Below are 25116 nucleotides of genomic sequence, written 5' to 3'. Positions count from 1 at the left end.
CACCAACGGACAAGGTGCCACGCAATGGCGGAGCTTAGTGAGGGCCAAAGGGGTCCATGCCCCCCTGTCTTTGCAAATTTTACACATAATACTGTTCATTACTGTAGCAAAAAGAGGCCCCCTCTTTCTCCTGAAATCGGAGACCAAGCTCCACCACTGGTGCCACGCATATGGATCGGGCTAAATTGGAGATGCAGGCAACCGAAACCGTGTCGGAGATCTACGAATCACGCTAGCGGCTGCGCATGCAGTACCGTGCAGGAAGGAAATATCATTTTTATTTGGAATGTTTCACACAAAAAATCCCATTTTGGGAAGGAAATCCCATTTTTACTTGGGACAGCGGTCCAGGCTCAGCGACCGGCGATTGTCACAAAAACTCAGGCAAGCGATCGACAGCAGACGCAAGTAGGAGCGATCAAGCATGCGGCGGAACAAGGACATGATAATCATCCCCTTCCGCAGCTGCCGGAAGTCGACGACCGCCGCCGTCCTCGGCGCCGCGACGGACGAGCACCACGCCGCTCTCGTCGCCGGCTCGGACGAGGAGTACGCCGGCGCGTCGCCCGCGCCGCACCTGCACTGCGCGTCCTGCGCCGCGAAGATCGAGAGCGTCGTAATGGACATCCCAGGTACGTTCGCGCGCGGACTCTCTCTCAGCGCCGGAGAATTGCTGATTCTATGCTACTTATCTTCTCATGGGACTCGCTCGTTCCGTCCGTCGTGCAGGGGTGGACAAGGTCGCGACGGACGTGGAGGCGAGCCGGGTTTCGGTCACCGGGACGGCGGACGCGGCGGCGGTGGCGACGAGCGTCCAGGTCAGGACGAGGAGGCCCGTCACGGTCGTCAGGGAAGGCAGGAGCGGCGCCCAAGAGCGAAGCGCCGCGGCGGCGGCAACGCCACGTGAGCGCCAACTAGTGCGCGCGCGAGGGAGATCGACGGCCGCGCAGGTGAGGCCGGTCCCGGAGAGGACGGCGGCGCAGCAGCAACAGCAGGCGGCGGAGGAAATCTCCGGGAGGCAGGCGCAAGAACAGGTTGGTCCGCGTCCAAGATTTCGATTCTCGAGCAGGATTCTTCTAGTGCTATAAATAAAATGGATGGTCTTTTGCATCCGCCGGGGTGGGCGGCGGAGGTCAGGATCGCCGGGCTGGGCTACTGCGGCAGATGCATCAGCAGGGTCGTCCAGCGCGTGTCGCGACTCCAAGGTACAGTACGTCTGTTTCCGATGGAGAAACAAGCATGCCCCGTCTGCCATCACCCGTGGATCGGATCTAATATTACCGTTCCGTCCATTTTAGGGGTGAGGGAGATGAAGCTCATGCTGCCGGATCCTGCAACGACGAGGTGCAGGCGCAGCAGCAGCAGCAGCAGCAACGTGTGCGACAACCCGAGGATATGATGAACCGCCAGCAGCATCTGGGACAAGCTTAATTACACTATTACAGTTCATGTTTTTTTTAACTAGCAATGCGTGATTGCAGCACCATCCTTCGTTACACATGTTCATATCTCAGCAGAAACACTGCTACCGACCAGTATATATCTTCTTAGGGTCTGTTTGGTTGACGAGCGGACTGGAACGGACCCATTCCATCCCATGTTTGGTTCAAGAGCCTAAGGATGGAGCGATTCCCGTGACCGAATATTCGGTGCAGATTCGGGATGGCTCGGTCCGGCAAAATCGGGCTTACCGAGCCGTCTCGCGCCGTTCGCTCGCTCCCTCTCTAGCTGTAGCTGTAGGGGTAGGATGCCCATGGCAGCGGCGGCAAGTCCCGGCGCCGGTCGGCGCCGGTCCCAGACGACGAGCGCGGGGCTGGCGGCTTCGCGGGCGGGGTCCCAGCGAAGGAGGACGCGGCCGTGGCGCGCGTCGAGGGCGCGCCAGCCGCGGAGAAGGCCGCCTGCGGGGAGCCCGGGCAGGCGGAAGGCGGCGCCGGGGACGAAGCGCGCCTCGATGCCGGCGTTGCAGAGGAGGCCGAGCAGGGGCGGTGCGCAATGGAGCTCCCGAAACCGGCGACGGAAGCCGGCGCCCGAGACGACCGCGCACCAGCGCCGGCAGACGAGCGCGGCGCCGACGAGGCGGGATGGGTCCGACGGCGGCAACTGCGGGAGGACCTCCTCCACGAGCTCCTCCATCAGCGCGCCGCCGGCGGGTCTGCAGCTGCCATGGCGGGCGGGCGGGCACCTTAGCAGACCGGCGGACCCGGGGTGGAGGGCCCGAGCGACGGCAGCGTGTTCAGGAGCTCGAGGAGGAAGATGACCTGCGACCAGGCCCCACAAATGGAGGCTAACAGATCTAAAAATTCTGTCATCCCATCCCTCCAACCAAATAATAAATAGAGCCGCTCCGTCCCTCCAACCAAACAACTCTAGTAAGAACCGCTCCATGCCGAAAATAAGAATGGAACCGCTCCATCCTACCTCACTCTCCAACCAAATGCACCCTTAGAGTTCCAGGAAAAATACAAAGTTTTTTTTTCTTGGTTATTACTCCCTCCGGGCGAAGCCAGGATAGAATGGATCCGGATGCACTCTCCATTGGCTAATAGATAATCTATGTAGTTTACATGGTAAAATTCAGTTAACTACTATGAAAAAAATTCACCATGGTGCATGTGCACCAGGGAAGGACAACAATGGCGTCGCCCTTACCTCCGTTCCAAATTGTTAGTTATTTTGGCAAATCTAGATACATAGATTTTATTATGTATCTAGATAAACACTATCTCTAAATGCATAGCAAAAATTATGCATCAGATTTGCTAAAGCGACTTACAATTTGGAAGGGTCCATAGCAATACCGAAGAGCAAATCTAGATGCATAATCCTTTCAACCATATGTGGCATTTCCTGTGATAAGAAGGAAGGGTGCAAGCAATACCGAAGAGCAACTGAATTGAAGATCCTAGGACCTAAATAAAAAAAGTAAGAATGTCGCATTTCGTGCAGAATGCCCAATTGGGTAATCCGTCCACATGAAGTTGGATATGAGGTCTAGCATATAAGTCCAATAATGCATCTCACAAGCCAGCTTCATTGGGCTTATTTGGTGCACCCTTTCACCCAAACAAGATCGTGATCGATGTGTGCAAGTTGTGGTGTCGTGGTTCTACATTTTGAAAGGATGTGCACACATAATATGAGAACCCTCGAAGAGGGCAGAGAGCTGCTGCAGTTCACTTAAGAAGAATAGAATTGGCCCAGTTTATAAGGTAAATTGGGTCTAAAAACATACAAACACATGGCTAATTAAGGAAAACCAGCGAAAAACTTGAAACGTGTCCCCCCAAACAACTAACCTAAAACACAATGACAACCAACACTGACAAACAGGGGCGAAGCTAGCTCAAAACTAACCCGAGTCTTGCCCGTCCGCGGTAGAGCGGCCAGCTGCAGAGCTCGCCGTGGCTCGCATGCGGCAACGGCTCGTGCGTGCGGCGGAGTTGGCGGCTCTGCCAAAGAACTTCCCCGATTGCGCGGCAAAGCTCTAGCGGAGGCGGTGGGTCCCGCGGGCCGGTGGCTGCGCGAATACCTCGACCGCATCGTCGTGTGGGCATCATTCCTCTATGGGCGGTGGAGCGGGCGGCTGAGCCAGGGCCGCCGCAGCCACAGCCTCCGTCATGACAACTCGTGGTGCCGGGATCCGCCGGCGATGGCGGCCAAGTCGGCGACGCCAGGCGCAGTGACAGTCCCCGGTGAAGAAGCCCTGGCGTAGGCTGCGAAGTCCCGCAAGAGGCCGGGAGAGCACCACAACCACAAACACCTAGGTGGCGGCCCACGTAGGATAGGACGTGCGGTCCACGTAGGCAGTTAATGCCGGTCAGAGACGTTTTGGACCTCAAGTGACACACTTAAATAATTTAGGGGGCTCAATCCGTAGTTTTGAAGTTCATGGAGCTAAAAAGAACATGTCAACTAGGTTACAGACCCCGTGCATTTTACTAAAAAAATGCAGTTGACATAGTACATGATAGGTATTCAGTCTTGCCTCCCAAAACTCTTTTCCTAATAAACCCTCATTGGCTCATTCCAAATCGTATCGCGGGAGAGGTAATTGCTGAATAATTGCAGCTTTGATCTGCTGATTGATTCTCCGTGATTCCTTTCCTTTCTGATGAAACGAAAAGGAGATAAACTCATCAATGTTTCCACGATCCTCGCGCACGTACGGTGATCGATCATCACCTCCGCGCTCCCGTATATATAAACTCCGATCGAGAGCCAACAGGCCATGCACAACACAGCACACCCATACACAGAGAGCAAGTACGCACACGCCGAGTAGATCGACTGGTGGTGTCGAGCTCGGATCGACGACGAGATAGCTAGATCGAGCACTGCACCGGCAATGGCGCCTGTCATCCTCGCCATGGACGTGCACTGCGACAGCTGCGCCAAGAAGATCCGGAAAGCCATCATGAAGATGCCTGGTGCGTACGCACCCTGGCTGCCGACCTCCATGTATATATATACCATCCATGCATGCGCCTGCGATCGTCTCATCTCTCCCTCATCTTTTGCTCGCCGGAGCTGAGCGTGCAGGGGCGGAGAGCGTGACCGCGTCCTACGAGACCGGGCTCGTGGTGGTCGAGGGCACGGCCGACGCGGCGGCGGTCATGGCGCGGCTCCGAGCCAAGACGAACAAGGCCGTCAGGGTCGTGAGCGACGGCGTGGAGGAGGAGGGGCAGGCGGCGGCCGCCGGCGCCAGCGGCAGCGTCTACGCTAATCCGCCGTCGCCTGCTGGTGGCGCGCCAGCTTACTCTCCAGCTCCGGCGCCGCCCATCGTCCTGGAGATGGACCTCCACTGCAGGTCCTGCGCCGAGAAGGTCGAGAGGCGCGTCATGGAGATCCCAGGTACACGCGCGCGCGTGTGCTTAGCTTGTTCACCTTTCTCATCTGCTCGGAACATGACGCCGCACGTCCTGTGCGCGCGCGTTCGACTTCCGTGCGTGCGTGCAGGCGTGGACGCGGTGACCACTGACGTGCCGGGGCGCCGGGTGGAGGTCACCGGCACGGCGGACGCCTCGGCGGTGGCGACGAGCCTCGAGGTCAGGACGAGGAAGGCCATCAGGGTCGTCAGCGACCCCAGGAGCGCGGGGCGAGACATGCCGGCAGGGTACGAGCACGAGCAGCGGAAGGCGGCCGCGGCGCGAGCGGCGGCGGAGCAGACGCAGGAGATGTACGGGTACTGGGCGACGGCGCACGCGGAGCCGTGGGAGGAGGCGGCGGCGGCGGCTACCGACTACGCTAGCAACCACTCGACGGTCCCGCTGTCGTCAAGCAGTGGTGGCATGCCTCCGTCTCCGCCCGCGTCGTTGTCGTCGTACGGTGGCCCTCCGCCGGAAGGAGGGTACGGCGACCAACACTGGGCAGCGCCCGCCCCACCGTCGGGGGATTTCTATATGCCTGAAGGAGGTGAATGCTACGGACAGTACCCACCGCCGGTGGGCGCCTTGTATACGCATCAAGGAGGAGATTGTTTCGGGCAGCAGTACTGGCGGCCGGCGTACCCACCGCCGGAACCCGAGCCGGAGGGTTACTATCCATACGGCGGCCAGCGAGAGGACTACTATCCATACGGTGGCCAGCCGGATGAGAATCCTGGCAGTTGTTCCATCCAGTGATGAACTGATGATGACCGAGGCCGGGGCAAGGAGAAGTTCAATGCACATCATGCCATAGCCATCTAATCTAAGGGAAAATCTAATGTAATCACGATAAAGCGCAAAATAATCTACAACAATGGGACAAATAACATTAAACAATGTGCCCATATGTCTTGTTTATGTACCACTCCGACCACCAATGCTAAGCACACTTGAAAGTGTGTCATGGCAAATATCTATCTCTATCTCTTCTCTATCTTTATCTACTACTAAAAAGACCCTAAGGGTCACTTTTTTTGGTCATCCGAATATTCCTCCAAGATTCATTCGTCCGTCCGCCGCTCCTCGCGCAGTTCCGCCTCGCGGTCTCCCACCCTCGCCCGACGATTCCATCCCCCGCCTCCCTCACCCTTGCACTCGGACCGACCTCCCCCCCCCCACCCCGGGGGATCTATTCCCCGCATATGCGAGGGGGGCGCGCCACATCGCAGAAGGCAGAGCCGGCCGCCGCCCGCCCTTGCTCCCTTGCCTCCCCGCCTCCCAGGCTGCGGCGCCTCCGCCGCCACCCTCCACCGCCGCCGACGCCAACCGAGCTCGTCGTCGCGCCATCCAGCCGCCGCCGCGCCGCCTCTTCTCGCCCCCGCCGTCGGCACCGCCCACCGGGGGTCCGGAGCGCCGCCGCGCCCTCCGCCGGCCGAACCGCCTCCACCGTCGGGCCGCCATCGCTGCCGAGCCCTCCTCTAGGTCCGACGACCTTAGAGCTGTCCCACCCCAGCAACCCGGATTCATAAGGCTACCGTCGCCCTCCACCACCCCGGCCGCCGGCGAGGCCGCCCACCAACCACCGCTTTCAACCCCCGTGCTCGGAGAAGAAGAACAGTTCCCCCTTCTGCGATAGCGCCGCTTTTTTTCGCTCGCGCGATAAATAGCTTTTCCGCCACCCCCCACCCCCGCATGCTGCCGGCGCCCCCAACCGCGCCCTCGCCGCCGTCGCCGTCTCCCCCACCTTGCTGCCGCCCTTGCGCTCTGCCCGCGCTCGACTCCACGGCCGCCGCCACTAACCGTTCCCACCACGCCTCTCAACGTGCCGCGCTGTCCTTCCATAGCTCTCCCCCTCAGATTGCCCCCGCGCCCATGCCTCGCGACGGCCTGTCGCCGAAGACTGCGCCGGTCTGCCTCCTCCTCCTCCACCCCTATCGGGTGAAACCCTTGGCGCCGGTCTGCGCCGGTCTGCCGCGGATCCAGCAGCATGTCTCTCACATCGGCGCGCCCGCGGTCCAGAGGAGCGTACGCAACGACTGGGGCCCCAACATCAGCGGCGCAGCCCCTAGGACTGCTGGCGGCGGAGGTAGGGTGCGCTGCCCCAAGGAGCGCCGCCGGCGAATGCCAAGGCGACATCAAGGCCCAAGGCAGTGGTGTGGGGAGGGGCGCTTCCACGAGGAGCAGATGTGGCGTATGCACAGCACAGGCAGCGGCCGCAGCGGCGTTCACTAGGTATCGTGATGTTGCTCAAGTTTTTCTTCTTAGATTCAATCTATTTTTCAGTTTCCAGTCTCAATTTGTGAAATTTCCTACCGGATCAAGCCTTTAGAGGTGCAGCAGTAGGCGCGGGCAGCAGCACTTGGGGGTCAACGCCATCAGCCGCCGGCAACAAAGCCAAGCAAAGCTCGACTCACTCCAGCTTTACCTACAAGGAACTGCAGGAACAGCAAGCTTGCGAGCAATCAAAAGCCGTGACACAACTATGGTGCCTGCACTGCTTGCAAGATGTTCGGCAGAATCTCCATCGTCTAACTTGGTAAGCTGCCAGAGTCCTGACCCATGCAGTCTCCTTATTTTTACTGCTGTAAGGATAAAACGAAATCCCATCTTTTCCTACTTGCTTGGTTGTAGATGGTGAGATCTACATGTCTCTCGCTTGTTGTCGAAGCTTGGTTTAATTTCATGTTGAGCACCAATTCTATTTGATTAATTTGAGTTTTGCTTTAGATATTGCATTTGTTGCCATCTACAATTTTCACTGCAGATATCACACTGCTATGTCAAAAGTAGGGCTCATTCTACCTTGATCTCACAGATATATTTGACAGATGAAAATATTGTTTCTCTTTGTGGAGAAAAAAGAGAGTTGATTAGAATTGTTCCCTTATAAGAAACTTGTGCAGGTATGGATATGTTATGATTGGATAATTCAGATATGTTATGATCGGATAATTCAGATGACAAGAAGCATATTTATGATCTAGGTTCGAGAACCCTTTGTTTCTACCTGACACTATCAATCAAAATGTAGGTAATTTGTCATCCCTATTTAGATGGCCAACTGCTCCAACTAATAAATTGTGACTCCATATAAATAATGTGCATTTACCACTTCATGATTGAAATGCCAGCAGTTGAGGACGTGTTGTGTTTTTAAAGTCAACAAATGATTTTACTTAGAAATATGAGAGGTGAGAAGATTGAGGAGGGATTGCTGTAGAGGAACTATACCAAATTGAAAGGGAACTTGAAGCATGATTGCATAGAGTGCTTACTGCAAGGTACGGTTACTGCTCATGGTGTTCTTAATAATAGAATATGTTGTCTGTATCCAGCAATTTAGTTCTGGGCATTTTTTTTTCTAGATGAAACCATTGTTTTTAAATTCATTCTGTTATATATTGACATTGTGCACTTTTCACTTGCTACTCAGAGTCATGGCATGATCATTTTTCACATGCTTTCTGAAGAAGTCTTGAAAAAAATCTCCAAACTTCTTGCCTTTTTGTTTGCACTTTGCATGCTCTAAACTTTGATTAGCAAATTGTGTCTGTACTGACAACTAATTGTGTATGAGTTTTGTCGTACCTCTGGATGTACTAATATTTGAATTGGGTTCCTGCCCTAGCATGAAAAATGTTTAAGCCGAATGCAAATTACCATATATTTCATACAATGTATCTGATTGTGGCATCATTCTGTTGTTTCCAAGTTGAGCTTATCATTGAATACATTGTTTGCAATATCCAATCCCTTAATTTGGTCTCATCTGAGAGAGTATTTTTCATATATGTTTTTTACTGGTTTCAGAAGTCGGAACTGAACATTTGCTTGGGTGGCTGAATGCACATATGCCTAATAGCATGTGGTCAATGTCGTTTTTTGATGTGTTTTACTAAAAATGACTAAATGCTTTCTCTTCTGTCAGGCTATCTCTTGTGTCATCTAAATCATTGCAAGCCCATAGCTTTTCTGGGGTTCACATAGCTGATGGAGGTGGCGCTAATTCATCGTGATGTATCGAGTTAGCTTGTTTCAGTGAAGACAAAATTCCACAATTTGAGATACTATATTTGAGCAAAATAGTTTATTTCATCCAAACAATTTTATTGCTGATGGTGCTCTAACTAATGATGTAATAAACAATATATTATAACTTAGTTGTATGGAATTATACTTATTTGTAAGTCAGGCCTGCTGGAACATTCTTTAATTTGGTGAAAACTATAAATATACATGGAGTTGGCTATATTCTCAACTGAGCTATACATATTCCTGCATTGAGTTGAGTGTAAGTGTTTGGCTCTTCTCTGGGAGAGTTATTTGCCTGTTATAGTTCACTGTGGAGAACTCAGCATGGGCAATTTATTTTGTTTGCTGCATTTACTAAATAAAAGGCTAACACATAGCACTTGTATGTGATGGATCCTCACAAGCTGGGGTATCCTACATGCATCCAATATGCTAGTAATAGCACCTTCTTTTCCACAATTTTTGTATTGCTATGAAATTTTTTGTTGCCACTCCTAGCAACGCACGGGCACAGACCTAGTTTTAGGGATGGCACCCGCAGGTGCGGGTGCGGGTTTGGCAAAAACCCACCCGCGGCCACACCCGCGGAGCAGGGGAAAACCTGCCCGCGGCAAGACCCGCGGGTGGATTTCTGGACCCGCACCCGCACCCGTCGGGTTTCGGGAGGGTCTCAGGCACCTGCGGGTTTCGTCGACTTCGCCACCGCCTTCATCGTGCTCGAGGCCACAGCCGCCGCGACATGCCCGAAGATCGCTGCCTCCGCCGTGTTGGAGGCCGCCGCCACCACGCCGTGCCCGCAGGCCCCACCTCCGCCACCGCGCCGTGTACGCGGTCGGCTGTGTTGGTGAGGGGACTGGGGAGATCCGACCGCGGTCGGCTGTGCTGGTGAGGGGACTGGGGAGATCCGGCCGGCAGCTTGCCCCGGCGGTCGGATCTCTCCACCACAGAGGAGAGGGGAGCCAAGGAGGAGGGCGACTGCCGCCGCAGCTCGACGCCGCCGAGGCGCCGACCAGCACCAGGCCAAGGAGGAGGAGGACGCCAAGGGGGAAAGGATCAAAGGAAGAGGAAGGAGGAGAGGTTCACGGTGGGCCCCCGCGCCTTCGCCGCCATGGTCCCCTGGGAGTCCGGCTGCGACATGAAGGAGCGAATGCGCCGGTACTCCCGCACCGCGCACGCCTTCATGCTCGTGGCGGTCCTGGCGGAGGTGGAGAGATCCGGCCGCCGGGGCAAGCTGCCGGCCGCCGCGCGCCGTAGGTGCAAGCCGCCGGCTGCCACGGGTCGTGCCTGAGGTGGGGAGATCCGGCGTCGTAGGGGCAAGCGGCGCGCGCTGGCCATCCCGCGCCGCAGGGGCAAGGCGGGAAGCCGAGGGAGAGAGGTTAGGGGAGGGAATTGGGATGGGGAATGGGGGTGATGGGCGCCAAGCCGCCGAGCGACCGCCGGGTGAGGGAGGGGTGAGACTGAGAGTGAGAGATAGACTAGGATTTCTGATATATATATATATATATATATATATATATATATATATATATATATATATATATATATATATATATATATATATATATATCGCATATTGGGCTGGGCTTACTCAATTTGGGCTCGGCCTTGTTAGTTTCGGGCGGGTGCGGGTGCACCCGCGGGTCCAATTGCCATCCCTACCTAGTTTACGTAAAATCTTGACTTCACTTACCAACAGCGCAGTATTTGTTTTCAGTAGGGAGCACTACTACAAAAACTGATTAACAGTAATTTTTTAGGAGCTCTGAGGCGGGCAAAAAAAAATAACCGCCTCTGTTAATGCTACTATTTTCAGATGCGGACATTTCTTATTAACAGAAACTGCCTCGGAAAATCGATTAACAGATGACCGCCTCTGTTAATACTCATATTTTCAGAGGCGGTTCTATTACATATGTCTGTCTCAGTTAAAAGACCAAGCCCAGCCAGATTTGAAAAAGTCCAACCCGATCCGGTAGATGACTCTAGGTGTATATGTTTGGGTTGAGTTAGGGTTTGTTTTGTGTCTCTCTCCCCTCCCTATCTCTCTCACTCCCGACCTCTCTCACCCAGCGCGAAGGGTTCTCGGCCGGCGCGGAGGGTGCGGCCCAGCGGTCGCGTGCGGCACAGAGGGTTCTGCCGCAGCGGCCAGCGGCGCGGAGGGTCCAGCCGGAGCCGGAACCCGAGCAGCGCGGTGGCCGACGGCCCCGAGCGGGGCGAATCCGGCGCGAGCGAGGTGGATCTGGCCCCCACCTTGCCTCTGGCGGTGGATCCGTCCCTTTGCTCGTCTCCGGCGGCGGATCCAGCGGCCGCCACCTCGAATCTAGTGGCGCGGCGACTCCTCCAGCAGCAACGGCGACGAGCTCGAGCAGACGCGGCAGCGTGGCCCCGAGCGCCGGGCGGCCAGCGGCCACGACCGCGGCGTGCGGCGGGTCTCGATGGGCTCGGCGGGCCTAATGGGTTTTTTGTTTTTTTATTTTATTAACAGAGGCGGGCAGGAAACCGCTTCTGAAAATACCTCATTTTCAGAGGTGTTTGCTGAGAGGCGATTTCCCTTGGCCGCCTCTGAAAATGATTTTTGATCGTCTGTGAAAAAAATAGTGTAGTAGTGGAGTGGGCACAAAGAAATTAAAATTAAGCATCCTGTTTTTTTATTTCAGTGGGAATTGGTGTATTTAATTTCTACGTTCAGACTTCAACAGCGTGGTGTAAACCTGTCTTAGTGCCTATAGAATATATTTATCCAATCCTCACTTACCAATGCTTAATATTTTTCTATAAATGCGACTCACAAGCTGAATAGCAGTACATTTATACATATTTGATAACAATATCTATATTTATTGCACTGTAATCTATTGTCATATGTATGTGTTTCTTTAAACAAATTAGTAGTAGATCATTCGCCATAGATAGATTCGGCGCCGGTGATGGTTAAGAAAGGGGCTCGGGAGGAAGGGCGGCGGGATGCCGCTAGTCGCAGATGGTGGGAGACATCCGGTGGGCGGTGGTGGAGGCGGGGGAGTATCATGGTGACCTCTGACGAAGCTACGGCGGCAAGTGGTGGTTCGATTCAGCAGCTCCAGCATCAGAGATGGTGGAGAAATGGGCTCGGGAGGAAGGGCGGCGCGGGGCTGAGAAGGAGAGATGGATATTTTTTCAGGCAATGGACCTGGATTTTATTGTCTTCAGCGAATGAAGATTTATAGTACTAGGGTATTGGGGTAGACGTTATCTGTATATGTTTTTTTGAGATTTGTGTCTAGGTAGGGATGTGCAGCAGATCAGGATATGTAGAAGAACGCATGCAAGTACATATTCTATATGGTGTGACGTGTACTCAATAAAAAATGCATTCTGTTCGTGACATTGTTCTGCTATTTTGGATAAGTAGAGGAAATTTATCATTTTTTAATTTTGATTCATGATGACTTTGTTGTGGCACAATTATATTTACTCTGTACCAGCCCCAAAAATATCATGGATGTTTTCTGATTTTTGCCTTCCTACTTCACATTAGTCCGTTACAAAATGCTAAACACTATGGAACTCGGTGTGTTGGTGTTGTAGGCAATTTTAGTCACAAAGTCATAAGTTAGAGTTGTACATATGCTTGATCCTTTGCACATCGTTAGAATTTGCATATGCTCCTTTATATTATTTTGAATCTAGTTGTGGAAACACAATATGTACATGTACATGTGCGGCGCTTTGATATTCTTTGACCACCTTTAAAAAATTCCTAGCAATTTTGTATCTTTATCATCCATATAGATGAATATGCTTAGGCTCGGATACTGGTGGTACTAGGTAAATTAATTAATTTGTATATTGATAGTAATGGATAAAATAGAATGCATACATGCCCAAGAGGATGAGCTTAATGGATAGTAAATTCACTGATATATATATATATATAGTAGGTCTATTGAGTACCCTGGCTATGAAATACTCCCTCCTTCCCTGTTTATAAGGCATACACGTATATCAAGATTCAAACCTTGTCATTTTTTACCAATAATTTGACTATTAAATTTTTATTTTTATAATGCAAATTTCATATGATTGGATTCATAATCAAATATATTTTACAATGATTATAAGTTTATAATCAAAAGTGATATAATATATGATAAATAAATGGTCAAAGTGTTGTTTAGAAGACCGTGTCATGTTCCACCATGCCTTATAAACGGGGAAGGAGGGAGTAATCAATTCCACACCCGAGAGCCAGCCCGCACACCCGATCCGCCTCGTCTCCCGGTCGCCGCTTCCGGTTTTCTGCACCCGGTTCGCCGCGACGACATCCCCCACTACCTCCCCCACGTCCCCACGCCTAACCGCCCAGCTCCTGCGAAGCCCAATACCCACCCCTCCCGGCGCCCAACCCCTCCGCGCCGTCGCTCTCCCGGCGCCGCTCCCCTCCACCGCCCAGCTCCCGTCCTGGCGCCGGACCCTCCCCGCGCTGTTGCTCTCCTCCCGGCCGCGCTCGCCTCCTCCGACGGTGCTCCCCCCCACCACGGCCACATTTTTTTTGGCCAGCCCCCAGTCCCTCCCAGCGCCGCACCAACCTCCCGATCCGGCAGCGGCGGATGAGGGGGCGCACTGCGCCCAGCGACTGCGGCCCGCACGTCGCCCATCGTCTTCTCCACCGCCGCAGATTGATGCCGAAATCCACCCGCCGCAGATCCGGCCGGGGCCGCTGCCACCCACGCCGCGCCTCCTTCCGGCTGCCGGAGCTTCACGCGTCGCCGAGTCACGCAGCAGCAGGTCAGGGCGCGACCTTACTGGCGATAGGCAGCCCCACGAAATCCGACGGCGGCCACACCCTCACGTCGAGACGGCGGCGCCAGCGCGTCGAGACGGCCCGGCAACCTTCCACGACAGCAGACGGCGGCCGCGGCCTGCGCGTATCCCACGCCGCGCGGCCTTCCTGGCGATAGCCGGCCCGAGACGGTGGCGCCAAGCCCACGATCCTGCGAAGCGAACCCCGGCCAGGCGCCCAGGCCAGGTCATGGACTCGGCTCTCTCTCTCTCTCTCTGTCTCTGTAGAGCGGAGCGGAGATCGGCTCAGCACGTTGGAGTGGAGAAACGCAGCAGCACCTCATCATCCTGCTCATCGTCGTCGAGCGTTGCTGCGTATTGATTACAAATAGCTTTTTTTAGTCACGTGGTGTGTTGCTTTGGGTGCCTACCTGCTGCTTGTTTGATGAAATGTCCAGGCAAGCTATGTTACGCCGAAATAGAAGTTGCTATTGCTTTTAATTGATGGACTTTGATTGTTCTTGTTCCACTGTTAGGGTTCTGCATAGGATGCAAAAATTGTGCCAATTGGTTTTAGTTCCTTTTGCATCGTTGACAGCTAGTATTGTTTCTCCTTCGAGCATAAAGCATGGATATTTTTGTGTAGGGAATATGAGGTGTGATCCCCTATTAGTTGTGTGGCATACATGAGATTTTCATTAAGGCTTAGACCAATTTTGACACATGGTGTCTGTGCATGGTGGCAGCGGCATACAGCAGCGAGCGGCGGTGCCAAGGTGAGGTGGCCGCACTGAGGGGTTCTAATGGTACCCAGGTAGGGGCTTTTGCAATTTCCCTAAGACTGGCAGGATGGTTCTCATGTAAGTTAATTTATGTGATTTAGTTGTTATCTGTTGTTAATAGCTTTCCTGACTTAATCACTTTTACTTTTTATAATAGATAATAGATTATAGCACAACTGTAACTATGGTGATCTCAAGAATTTCTTTCCTTGGTTAACGGGACTGAACTGCGCCGTTTGAGCTAATTTGAACTAATTTGGAAAATTGATGCAGAAACTAATTTGAACCAGCCCACAAGTAGATTATCTGGCTGGATTTGGAGGCTGTGGCCCTTTCCGCGCCCCCGGCGACGCTTCTACCTGGCATCCCGTCACTACTTTTTTCTCTACTTTTTTTTTGGCAAGAAGTTGGATAGACTAAAAAACATTTACTCTACTTTTTTTCTTTGGCAAGAACATGAACTGAAATTTTGCTAGGATATGTGTGAATGGCTGAACGCTATCAGAAAAGGAATATTGAAGTACTCTTTCTGACATAGTATCAACTCTTGGATTAGTATGATGTTGGGCATTTATATGCACGCCAAGAACATCTGACATATCATCACACCCCACATGAACAATTTATGTTGCCACCAGATTCCTACGACCTGACGCTGGCCTCGAGGTCCTCCACCTGCAGGTTTCGGCAGCAGCTCATCCCTAAGTTTCCTCTGCTTATACTGAACTTCATGCTTTTTTCTTTTTGCAGACTTGTGCTTTTGATGATAATGCTAGATTAGCCATATGTTTTTGATGGATTAATGTTCCAGTGCACAATTCATATAAAAGTTGTATGCATAGGAGCCGGATTGGATGATGGTGATAGATCACTGTAGATGTGTGGTGGATTAGGACTTTAGTGTTGCAGTGTTCAGTCTGTTCTCTTCGCATTTTGTTCTGCTGTCATGGAATTTAATTTCAAATGTGGCACAATGGCATCAAACATATACTATACTAGGGCCATGAATAGTTTAGCAAATAATGATTGTTCACCGCATAGGTAATTCAGTAGCTAATGCTAGAGTAAGGGCCATGAACAGTTTAGCAAATAAAAATTGTTCACCACATAGGTAATTCAGTACCTAATGCTAGAGTAGATATATTGTGCAGCAGGTCAGCTGGAATGATTGCTTGCTGGAGTTGCTTGATAGCAGGAGATCGCACGTTCTGGTGCCTGGAGGAGTTGATTTTTTGCTGTAATGTTTTTTTTAGTTTAATCTGCAGCTAGTACCATTGAATACTAGATCATATGGCTTATTTTGTACTTCTATTAAGGACACTACATTTTTTAACATTAGGTGGCTTATCACCCCACTCAATCTTTGCATACGAAGTATCTTTGAGCTGAACTCTAGTCATCTGCTCCATTACACATGGGAATATTTGCGACAGGTTTTTTATGATTCACTCAATATACAAGGTAGCTAGATTTTTGCATCTATGCATGTCATTACTTGTGAGGAAGTAACAAATTCCAAGAGTTCAGTTTTTTTTCACATGTGACATTATCTGCGAAAATGTTCTCTTGTTATATTGTTCCTATTGCAGGCGGCAATGACTAAGATGAGGTCGCAAGGAAACTGCAAGAGTGGATACACAAGCATAGATTGCAGAGCGAGCTCAGCATGATATGTCTCTGACAACGATGATACTGTATCATTTAGGTGGACACATTCAACATTTTGTTTTCCTGAAACTTCAGTCTGCAAATGGCAACGTGTACGGGTCAGAAGCTAGCTGAGTTGAAATGATTGAAGGTTGTTTTCCTGAAACTCAGCTAGGAGGCTGTTCGTAGACTGAAGTTTCAGTCTACAAATGGCTACGTGTACGGCGAAAATAATTGTTTCCTGATTTATGATGAGGTCATACTTTTATTGTTTCTTGTTTCTATAACTGCCGTGGAAATGACTGAAGGTTAGCTTTTACACACTTGTGAGGCTGGCATGTATTCAACATAGATATATAATACGATCGCAGACTCCGGCGAGCAGCGTCAGGTCTCCAAGTCTCCGCCTCCGGCGAGTGACAGGAAGATGAACCTGTCTAGATGGTAGTCGACGGGGCTGGACGCATGATTGTCGATTCTTCTTTTTCTAGATTCGCCTGATTATTGAGTCTCCCACGCTGGCTTCTACCATTACCGGAAAGTTGAGTTTAGATCCTTGCGTCACCTAACAAGATATGAACCGAAAATAAAAACTACATGGTAAAGATAGCTCCTTGCGTCTCGTAAAGATAGCTCCTTGCGTCTCGTAACCAGATACGAGCAGAAAATTCTAGCTAGCTTCTTGAGAGGGACAGGAAGACCTTGATCGCAGATGGGAGCGAGATCGCAAAGGGGAGCGAGGAAAAAACAGGTCCGCGGATCGCCCGTGCACGCTGCAGAAGCGTCGCAGACTGCCACCGGCTTCGTTCACGGCGTGGCTTCTATAGCTCCGTGGAAGGGCGTCGCAGATGTTGACGCTCGAAGGAGAAAAGGATGTGCTTGCATCAGGCTTCACCCAGAGAGGGTAACGGATCGATTTTACCATACCTATTGTCGAGCTAGAGACGGAGACGCAGGTTCCGGCGACCGTCGAGGTAGCTCTCCGCTCCGCTCGCAGGGAAGAAGGGCCGGGAGAGATCAGGCTTCCTCGGTCTTCACGGCGTCTGGCTGAGATGTCGAGCGCCTCAACTGCTCGCCATGCGTGGGCACGGGATGAGTAGAAACCGCTCGGGAAAAACCAGACTCGCGTCGGGAAAAAAACTGAAAGATTGAAGCGCGGCCGCGGCCGGTGAGGGGGCGTCGGGACGGGCTCGGGTATGAAATAGGGTTTCATACCTAGGGTAGAGATTAGCCCTGGCATATATATATATATATATATATATATATATATATATATATATATATATATATATATATATATATAACATGTAGAAATGGTACTAGTGCATCTTTAAAATTCAAAAGATCAGTGCATGTAAAAATTGGAATACACGTCTTTACTTGTGTGTTCAACTGTACTTGTTAACTAGAGCAGGAGCGTCATCTCCATCAAAACGGTCTTGGTTGTTCAAAAATTAAATAAAATATCACTTGCAACGGTTCAGTCTATTCGAAATTCAAATATCTGGCAAATGTACCTTGCTGTACCCATAACCATGGCAAATGTACCCTCCAGTACTCTTCGAGACTTTCCACCTCGCCTAACTTTGGCAAAATATTGAATTACAAAATAAAAGGACAGTTAACTAAGAGAACACACTGATAGAGTTAACCAGGATCACACATTATCACACAAGTGGGCAACAAAAAAAAAATGGATGGCAGTCAGGTCACCGAATCCAAGAAGCAAAACAGTACACTTGCGAACAGATTTTTTCTCGGTGCTCGTGAACTTCAAAGGGTTATTTTGATTCCTGCCCTTACAATTTTTCAATTTTGAAAAAATGCCATTATTATTAATGTTATTAGAAACTTACCATTACAATTCTTCACTTATTTGAACCGTGCCATTTTATACGTCTTTGATGCCCTTGGACCCACTCGCAGAACTGCGTATTTTCGTATGGCCCAAAATACCCCTGCTGGTTTTCTCCCTTCCACTCACTGACGTGTGGGGTCCACACAACAGCTTCTTCTTCAACCTCCTTCCTCCTCTCCACCACGCGCTGCTCACCTCCCGCCCCCCTGCCGCCGTCGGCCTGCTCCCCGCCGGGAGGGCCCCTCCCCCGCAGCTGGATTCGGCCTCCGCCGGCTGTCCACCTCTTCTCACCGCCGTCCGCCCCCACGTAGCGCCGGATCCGGCCACGCCTCCTCCTGCGCCGCTCGCCGGCGAAGAATCAGGGGAGGGGCGCGCCGCCGCCGCCATGCTCCTGCGCGGGCCTCCGCCTCCGCCTGGATCTGGCGAGGGAGGGAGGGTAGAGGGGCGGACGAGGAGCGGCCGGCGTGGGACGCGCCACTGCTACCAGCCTGGACGCGACTTGGGAGGAGACGAGAGGGAGGGAGGGAGCGGAGGTGTGCAGCGCGTGGTAGAGAGGAGGAAGGAGGTTGAAGGAGAAGTTGACGCTTGGGCCCCACTTGTCAGTGAGTGGAAGGGAGAGAAACAACATGGATATTTTTGGCCATACGAAAATACACAGGTCTGCGAGTGGGTCCAAGGACATCAAAGACGTATAAAATGGTACGCTTCAAAGAAGTAAAAAATTGTAATGACAAGTTTCCAATAATATAAATAGTAATGACATTCTTCCAAAATCGGAAAATTATAATGGCAGAAATCTAGAAAAACCCAACTTAAAAGGTCTTTTTCACAGACAATAGCAACAGGGCACCGTCTGGAATACGGGAAGTAGAAATAATGAAAATACATGAATACACTGAAATAGGACAACATGACACAGATCGCGGTACATAATTTGTGGTCACGATACACAAAACCTAGTTTTCGGTCTTCAGCAATATGCAAACGTGCCCGCGTGGGATGTCTCTACACCCACTCCGCCGATCGGATTTGAGTTGTGGGCCCAAGTGCAAAGCCACCAAACGACTATTCATTAAATCGCTGGGCCTACTGGGCCACATTCTTCCTATTAAACCCACGCTCACGCCAAACCGCGCGCGCAGCATAAATAAAAACCCGACATGGAGTCAAAGTGGCAGAAGAGCCCACATGTCAGGCCGCGAGGCCCAGCCCGTGACAACCGGAGCGAGGCCAGGCCGTTGCTGACACCAACCACGCTGGGCCCGTCACCGGCTGTCGCGCGAGGATTCCGCGGGTGAGCGCCAACCGACATTTGAAAAAGGCCACGGGAGGCTCGAATCATCCGCCGGGCCGCGCGGCCCGTACGGTGTGGTACCCAAGACACGTGGCCTCTCCATGCGCGCGCGCGGAGGAAAATCCAACACCGGCGGGCCACCGTGCCGGACGCTACGCTGCTCCGGGAAGGACTGGAGACCACCGGCCGGAACGCCGCCTGACCAAAATGTTCATGTCCGCCGTGGCTGCGGCGTCGCTGGCTCGTTGCCACGGCCGCTAATGCCATCGACGAGCAACGAGCATGCATGAAAATTGTAGTCTGTGCATGAGAATCAAATCAAACACGTGTTTCGTTCCCTTGCGGATGAAAACCGCTACTTCAGTCTTTGTGGGAGTTTCATATAGAATTTCATGCATTAAATTTTATATGCTACATCAGCATTTTTGATAATTTGATATGATCATTATTTTTTTCCAAACGAAGCACGCCCCCAAGTCCATTTCAAGAAACGAAATTACAGAGTTAAGAGTTTAAGAGAACAACGCCGGACGGAAGGAAGTTTCAGCCAACTAACCTGACTTTCAACCTAGACAGACGCTAATGCTAGATCATTGCACCTATGATTGTTATGAGAAGAGAGGAGAAGTTTGATGGGATGAGGAAGAGTTTCGTCCTCATAAAACCCACATTGCACGATTACTATTTTATATTTTTGGAAACTATGGAATGAAACTTGCTTAAAGAGTTGTACTAGTACTCAATTACTCCTGCAAAAACCCTGCCAAATCCATGACCTAAAAAGGACTTGAGTTTCACGTTCCCATCCGTGGAACCGAACCACGCCCGAGGAAGCAGCCAGGAAAGGAGCGGTAAGCGGCGCGCTTTGACGGCGGCGCACGCCCATCTCGTCGCGCGCACGCACGTCCAGCCAGCCAGTCCGTGGTCAGCAGCTTCGCGCAGCATTGGCTCTGTTTGGTTTTTTAGAATGGGTTAGAACACACTTTGGCTCTTATACGGTGTCAAACAAAATTAGTTTACAAAATTAACTTCAGAATCCCCGCGCTAGAAACCATGAAGATTCTAATAAGACCTTTGACCGCGTGATTTGATAATGGTTACTATAGCATCACTGTAGCTAATCATCGATTAATTACCATCATTAGATTCGTCGCGAAAAGTTACACCCATCCTTGAAGAAATTTTTTAAATAAATTTTATTTAGTACTCTATGCATACGAGATTCTTGTCTCGAGAAATATGCGCGCTAGGAACTCCGCACGTTCTTCCCGCACGCCGCCTCCCCACGGTCCGACCCGCTCTGTATCGCAGCCGCATCCCCCGTGCCGCAGCAACCGCGGCCTCGTTTGGTTTGGCAACAAAACTAATGTGTACATTTTTCGAAAAGAGAATCTCGTATGCATGAAGTACTAAATAAAGTCTATTTATAAAAATTTTTAGGAATGGGTGTAACTTTTCGCGACGAATCTAATGACGTAACTAATCGATGATTCTGAAATGGCCAAAAACCTCATTAGATTCTTCAGGATCACTAGGGCAGGGATTCTGAAATTAGTTTTATAAATTAATTTTATTTGACACCATAATTAATAGTTAAAGTTATTAATATTCCTAACATAATTGTAGCGCGAACCGACCCGCATCTCTTCCCCTCCCCCCGCCGTCACTGCGCCCACCCACCGCGCGGCCCCGCAAGCAGGCCGCCGCAGTGCCACCGTCCCGGCTATTTAACGCCGCCCCCACCCGGCACTCGCTCCCCTCCGTCCCAAAACCCCCGACCCTGCCCTGCCAGCATCCCACCTCGAACCCCGCGCCCTCGGTAACCACCGCAGAGGCAGGCAGGCAACAAGGCTCGACGCCAGCGAGGCAGGCCCAGCCACCACCATGGGAGAGGAGAAGAAGGCCGCCGCCAAGGACGGCGACAAGAAGAAGGAGAAGGACGCCGGGGCGGCCGCGCCGGCGGGGCCGCAGCCCATCGTGCTCAAGGTCGACTTGCATTGCGCCGGGTGCGCGGACAAGGTCCGCAAGGCCATCAAGCGCGCCCCAGGTGCGTCGGCGGCGCGAGATCGTCGCGGGTTGCCGTTGTCCTCCTCTTGCGGGCGTTGGGTTTTGTTTCTGACCGTTGCGGGCGGCGCGTGCGTGCAGGGGTGGAGTCCGTGACGGCGGACATGGCGGCGGGCAAGGTGGTGGTCACCGGTCCCGCGGACGCGACGGAGCTCAAGGAGCGCATCGAGGCCAGGGCCAAGAAGCCCGTGCAGATCGTCTCCGCCGGCACCGGCCCGCCCAAGAAGGACAAGGAGAAGAAGGCGGACGGCGGCGGCGAGAAGAAGCCGGACAAGGAGAAGGCTGCCGGCGGCGGAGACAAGAAGGGCGACAAGGAGAAGGGCGGCGGCGGCGAGAAGAAGGCCGACAAAGACAAGGGTGGCGACAAGCCAAAGGAGGAGAAGAAGGCCAAGGAACCCAAGGAGGTCAGTTACTTGCCGATGATTCCAATCCCGTGCCGCTGCTGCATGCTTGCTCTCGTCAGCCTTCGAGGTCCGCAACTCAAATTCCTCTGCTCTTTTCTCCCCAGGAGACGGTGACGCTCAAGATCCGGCTCCACTGCGACGGCTGCATCGACCGCATCAAGCGCCGCATCTACAAGATCAAAGGTGCGGTTTTTTCCCCTCGGATTCCCCGCACGAACCGTCAGAAAATGCCGGCCGTCCAGATCGATCGAACATTTGAATTGACTGTTTCCATCCGTTGGTTCCAGGTGTGAAGGACGTGGCGATCGACGCCGGCAAGGACCTGGTGAAGGTGACCGGCACCATGGACGCCGCCGCGCTGCCGGGCTACCTCCGGGACAAGCTCAGCCGGGCCGTGGACGTCGTCGCGCCGGGCAAGAAGGACGGCGGCGGCGGCGACAAGAAGGACAAGGGCGACAAGAAGGACGGCGGCGAGGAGAAGAAGGACAAGTCCGCCGCCTCCGCGGCGGTGGCGCCGATGCCCATGGCCGAGGCCGGCATGTACCAGATGCCGCCGCACTACGGGTACGCGCCGTACCCCCCGGCACCCGGCGGCTACTACGGCGGCGCCCCGGCACCCCACCCCGCCGGCGGCTTCTACCACCCCAGCGCCGGCGGCCAGTACCCGCCCCCGCCCACGCCCGCCTACCCGTACGGCGCCTCCCACCTCCACGCGCCCCAGATGTTCAGCGACGAGAACCCGAACGCCTGCTCCGTCATGTGAGCGGTGAACCCCGCCGGCCGTCGGCGACGCGCCGCGTCGAACTCCGCTGTGTCATACCAGAAGCAAAGCTATGGCTTGGGTCTTTTAGCAGCTTAGTTAATCATCAGCGGTTAGCTAGTAGTTTAATCGTCGCCCCCCAGTGAGAGTTCCCGTACTACCAGCAGTGTTCTAGCAGCAGGCCTGTAAATGACAGCAGCAGCGACGTACTCTCGCCATGGTGTGTAATGCAGCGTCATGTATAATCCACCCGCCGCCGATGGAAATTTTGCCCTTCTGCCACCGCTAATCGCCGTTACCGCGTCGCTGGTGGAGTGGTGGTGGTGCTCGCGTAACGGCTGAGCGCGATGGTGCCGCGTCGCCGTCGCCGGTGAGGTCATCGACGCCGCCGGCGACGGGTGGGGTCTTTTCGCACCCAGGGAGGGAGGGTTCCAGATGCCCCCGCCTTGGCGCTGCGTCGGCGCGGGGAGCGTCAGATTAACGGTTCCTCTAATCCAGACGGTTAAGTCCAAAGGTTGGGCGACTTGCGTTGATGGGTTTTCTGCCTGTGCACGGTAGTATGCTAGTGTGTTCGTTGTCTTGTGGTTTCGGCACATGTTTGGATACAAAGTATTTTTAAAGTATTAGTAGAATATCATGGTTTTAGAAAATACCATAGTTTTGATAAATAAGGGGGTGTTTGGATGTTCTCAATTTTACAGTTTTGAAAACTACGTTATTCTCAAAACCATAGTTTTTTTGGAGTTTTAGAAACTCCACCTCCGACCTCTTTTTTTTTCAACCGAGAAACAACGCGCGATGTGCCCCCTCCGTTTTCTCTCTCGCGCGCCAGAACTCAGGCCTTCGCGCCGTATTTTTTATTTCGCCCACTCCCCCACCGCTCGTGAGAACTGAGAAACAAGTCGTTCGTGACCTAGGTTCGATCTGTTCATGTTCCATGGAGTCCTGGGATCCCGATGCTCCCATGAATAAAACAGCTCTCGATGCTTCCATGGCTGCTAAGGGCGGCAAAAAAGAAAGAGGTATCTCCCGTATCCCCTTTCTGCCCGGTGCTTTAGTTGCCCACTAATCTTGGTTTATGTCAAAACTGAAAAAAAAAACTGCAATACCCAAACAGATCACGGTTTATGTCAAAACCACTAAAAACTCTGGTTTCAAAATACCACAGTATTATCTGCATCTAGTTTTTAAAACCATGGTTTCTCAATACCACAGTTTTGGAAAACTTTGACACCCAAACAGGGCCTAAAGCATATCGCCTACCGTAGTTTAATCAATGCTAATGGAGTGATGGTTTGTCTTTTTCCTTGACGGATAATTCCACCGCAGCGTTCTCTCTTGTTCTCGACGGAGTTCTCTAGGGGGTTTTAGCTCCGGCGACGGCCGTGGTTTTTCTTCGATCCGACGTGGATGAGCGGCGGGCCTCGAATATTCTGGGTGGCGTTTCTTTATTAGTGTGTGTGGGTCATGGTGTTTTTCTAATTTTCTGTGTGCCGATGCGACTATGCGAGTATGCGAAGCCAACTTGTCCTTCGGTCCGAGACTTCCAAAACGGAGCACTCGCTCGCTCGGTGGTGGTTGATTGTCGGAGACGGCTATGCTGGGCGCGCGGCGAGCGTGCGTGTCAGCTGGTCTACCTCTAGCGCGGACGCTTTGGCAACGCATAGTTTACTAATTAAATACTCCGCCTGCGTGTGCATATTTGAACATAAAAAAGATGTCCATATATAATAATATCTATTCTATTATGTCACTCTCTTATCGTCCTAGGTGATCGATAAGGATGTTAATGTGTCCGGAAACTTGAATTGATTCTTCTTCCTGCTCAAACGGTTCTCTTTTCACACCTTGTTCCATCCCCACTCACTCCCTAGAGTATTATTGTTCATCCTTGCAAGGGTGAGTGTGTTTATATAAATGTCTTTTACAGGGGTGGATCATCTGCATGCAGCTATCGCCGGATCCTGATAAATTTACTGAAATTAATGAACAATTACTGTTTAGCACTATTCATTCATGTGGCCGATTCTTAGCGTTTAATGCTTCCGATCCCGATGACTTTTTCGTCTGGCTTCGCCCCTGCTCTTACTGTGAAGTTGTAAGGGCACCCGCAGAGTTGCTCTCGTAGAACGTGCCACCTCAGCTTGTACTCCCTCCTTCCTCGTTTATAAGGCACGGTGGAATATGGCACGGTCTTCCAAACAATACTTTGACCATTTATTTGTCATATATTATATCACTTATGATTATAAATTTATAATCATTGTAAACTATATTTGATGACGAATCCAATCATATAAAATTTACATTATAAAAATTAAAAATTAATAGTTAAATTATTAGTCAAAGATATAAATGTTTGAATTTTGATATGCGTGTGCGCCTTGTAAACGAGGAAGGAGGGAATAGCACAGAGGACGATGCATCTAATGGTTTAATCTTTAGCACAGACAACAGTGGAGCCCGCAAGTTAAATTATCACCACCGCCCGCAGTATCTGACCACTCACCAGCGACCATCCATCGTCCGCCTCGCCTCGCCTGGTCCACATCCAAATGTTGGGCCCACTCTGCTTTGGGACATGAGGTAGCGGCTCTCGCCAGGGGTAGCGACACTCCGTTCTCTCTCCTCAATTCTCTTTCCTATGTG

The 25116-nt window shown here is 52.0% G+C and overlaps 3 protein-coding genes and 3 long non-coding RNA genes across 10 annotated transcripts; 5 read left to right on the top strand and 1 right to left on the bottom strand.

The window, feature by feature from the left end:
- The first annotated feature begins 424 nt into the window (after window positions 1-424).
- LOC120688911 lies at window positions 425-2187 on the top strand. The gene is made up of 3 exons (XM_039971260.1): window positions 425-632; window positions 730-1034; window positions 1747-2187. Exons 1-3 carry the CDS (start codon window positions 425-427, stop codon window positions 2185-2187), a joined length of 954 nt encoding a protein of 317 aa, XP_039827194.1.
- Window positions 2188-4345: 2158 nt separating this feature from the next.
- Window positions 4346-5621, top strand: LOC120688909 (heavy metal-associated isoprenylated plant protein 5-like). Its single transcript, XM_039971259.1, has 2 exons — window positions 4346-4427; window positions 4540-5621. Exons 1-2 carry the CDS (start codon window positions 4346-4348, stop codon window positions 5619-5621), a joined length of 1164 nt encoding a protein of 387 aa, XP_039827193.1.
- Window positions 5622-6514: 893 nt separating this feature from the next.
- On the top strand, window positions 6515-9116 carry LOC120691633. Of its 4 annotated transcripts, none has more exons than XR_005682334.1 (3): window positions 6528-7097; window positions 7188-7401; window positions 7497-9116. It is a non-coding gene; the product is annotated as an uncharacterized LOC120691633 (long non-coding RNA). The 4 variants fall into 4 exon arrangements; XR_005682332.1 differs by having other exon boundaries at window positions 6531-7097; window positions 7188-8146; window positions 8794-9116; XR_005682333.1 differs by having other exon boundaries at window positions 6515-7097; window positions 7195-9114.
- Window positions 9117-13129: 4013 nt separating this feature from the next.
- LOC120691534 lies at window positions 13130-16360 on the top strand. Of its 2 annotated transcripts, none has more exons than XR_005682278.1 (2): window positions 13130-14472; window positions 14714-16357. It is a non-coding gene; the product is annotated as an uncharacterized LOC120691534 (long non-coding RNA). The 2 variants fall into 2 exon arrangements; XR_005682277.1 differs by having other exon boundaries at window positions 13139-14518; window positions 14714-16360.
- LOC120691535 lies at window positions 15684-17151 on the bottom strand. Its single transcript, XR_005682279.1, has 2 exons — window positions 16789-17151; window positions 15684-16652 (listed from the first exon to the last, which is right to left on the bottom strand). It is a non-coding gene; the product is annotated as an uncharacterized LOC120691535 (long non-coding RNA).
- A 3827-nt stretch (window positions 17152-20978) lies between these two features.
- On the top strand, window positions 20979-22772 carry LOC120691264 (heavy metal-associated isoprenylated plant protein 6-like). The gene is made up of 4 exons (XM_039974303.1): window positions 20979-21286; window positions 21385-21707; window positions 21812-21890; window positions 21995-22772. The coding sequence occupies exons 1-4, from the start codon at window positions 21124-21126 to the stop codon at window positions 22468-22470; spliced, it is 1041 nt and encodes a 346-aa protein (XP_039830237.1). The 5' UTR covers window positions 20979-21123; the 3' UTR covers window positions 22471-22772.
- The last annotated feature ends 2344 nt before the right edge of the window (window positions 22773-25116 follow it).

Source organism: Panicum virgatum, chromosome 9N (genome assembly GCF_016808335.1).
Source record: "Panicum virgatum strain AP13 chromosome 9N, P.virgatum_v5, whole genome shotgun sequence".
NCBI classification, from domain to species: domain Eukaryota; kingdom Viridiplantae; phylum Streptophyta; class Magnoliopsida; order Poales; family Poaceae; genus Panicum; species Panicum virgatum.
Note: the sequence above shows the minus strand (reverse complement) of the source record. Positions and strands in the feature narration are given on the sequence as shown.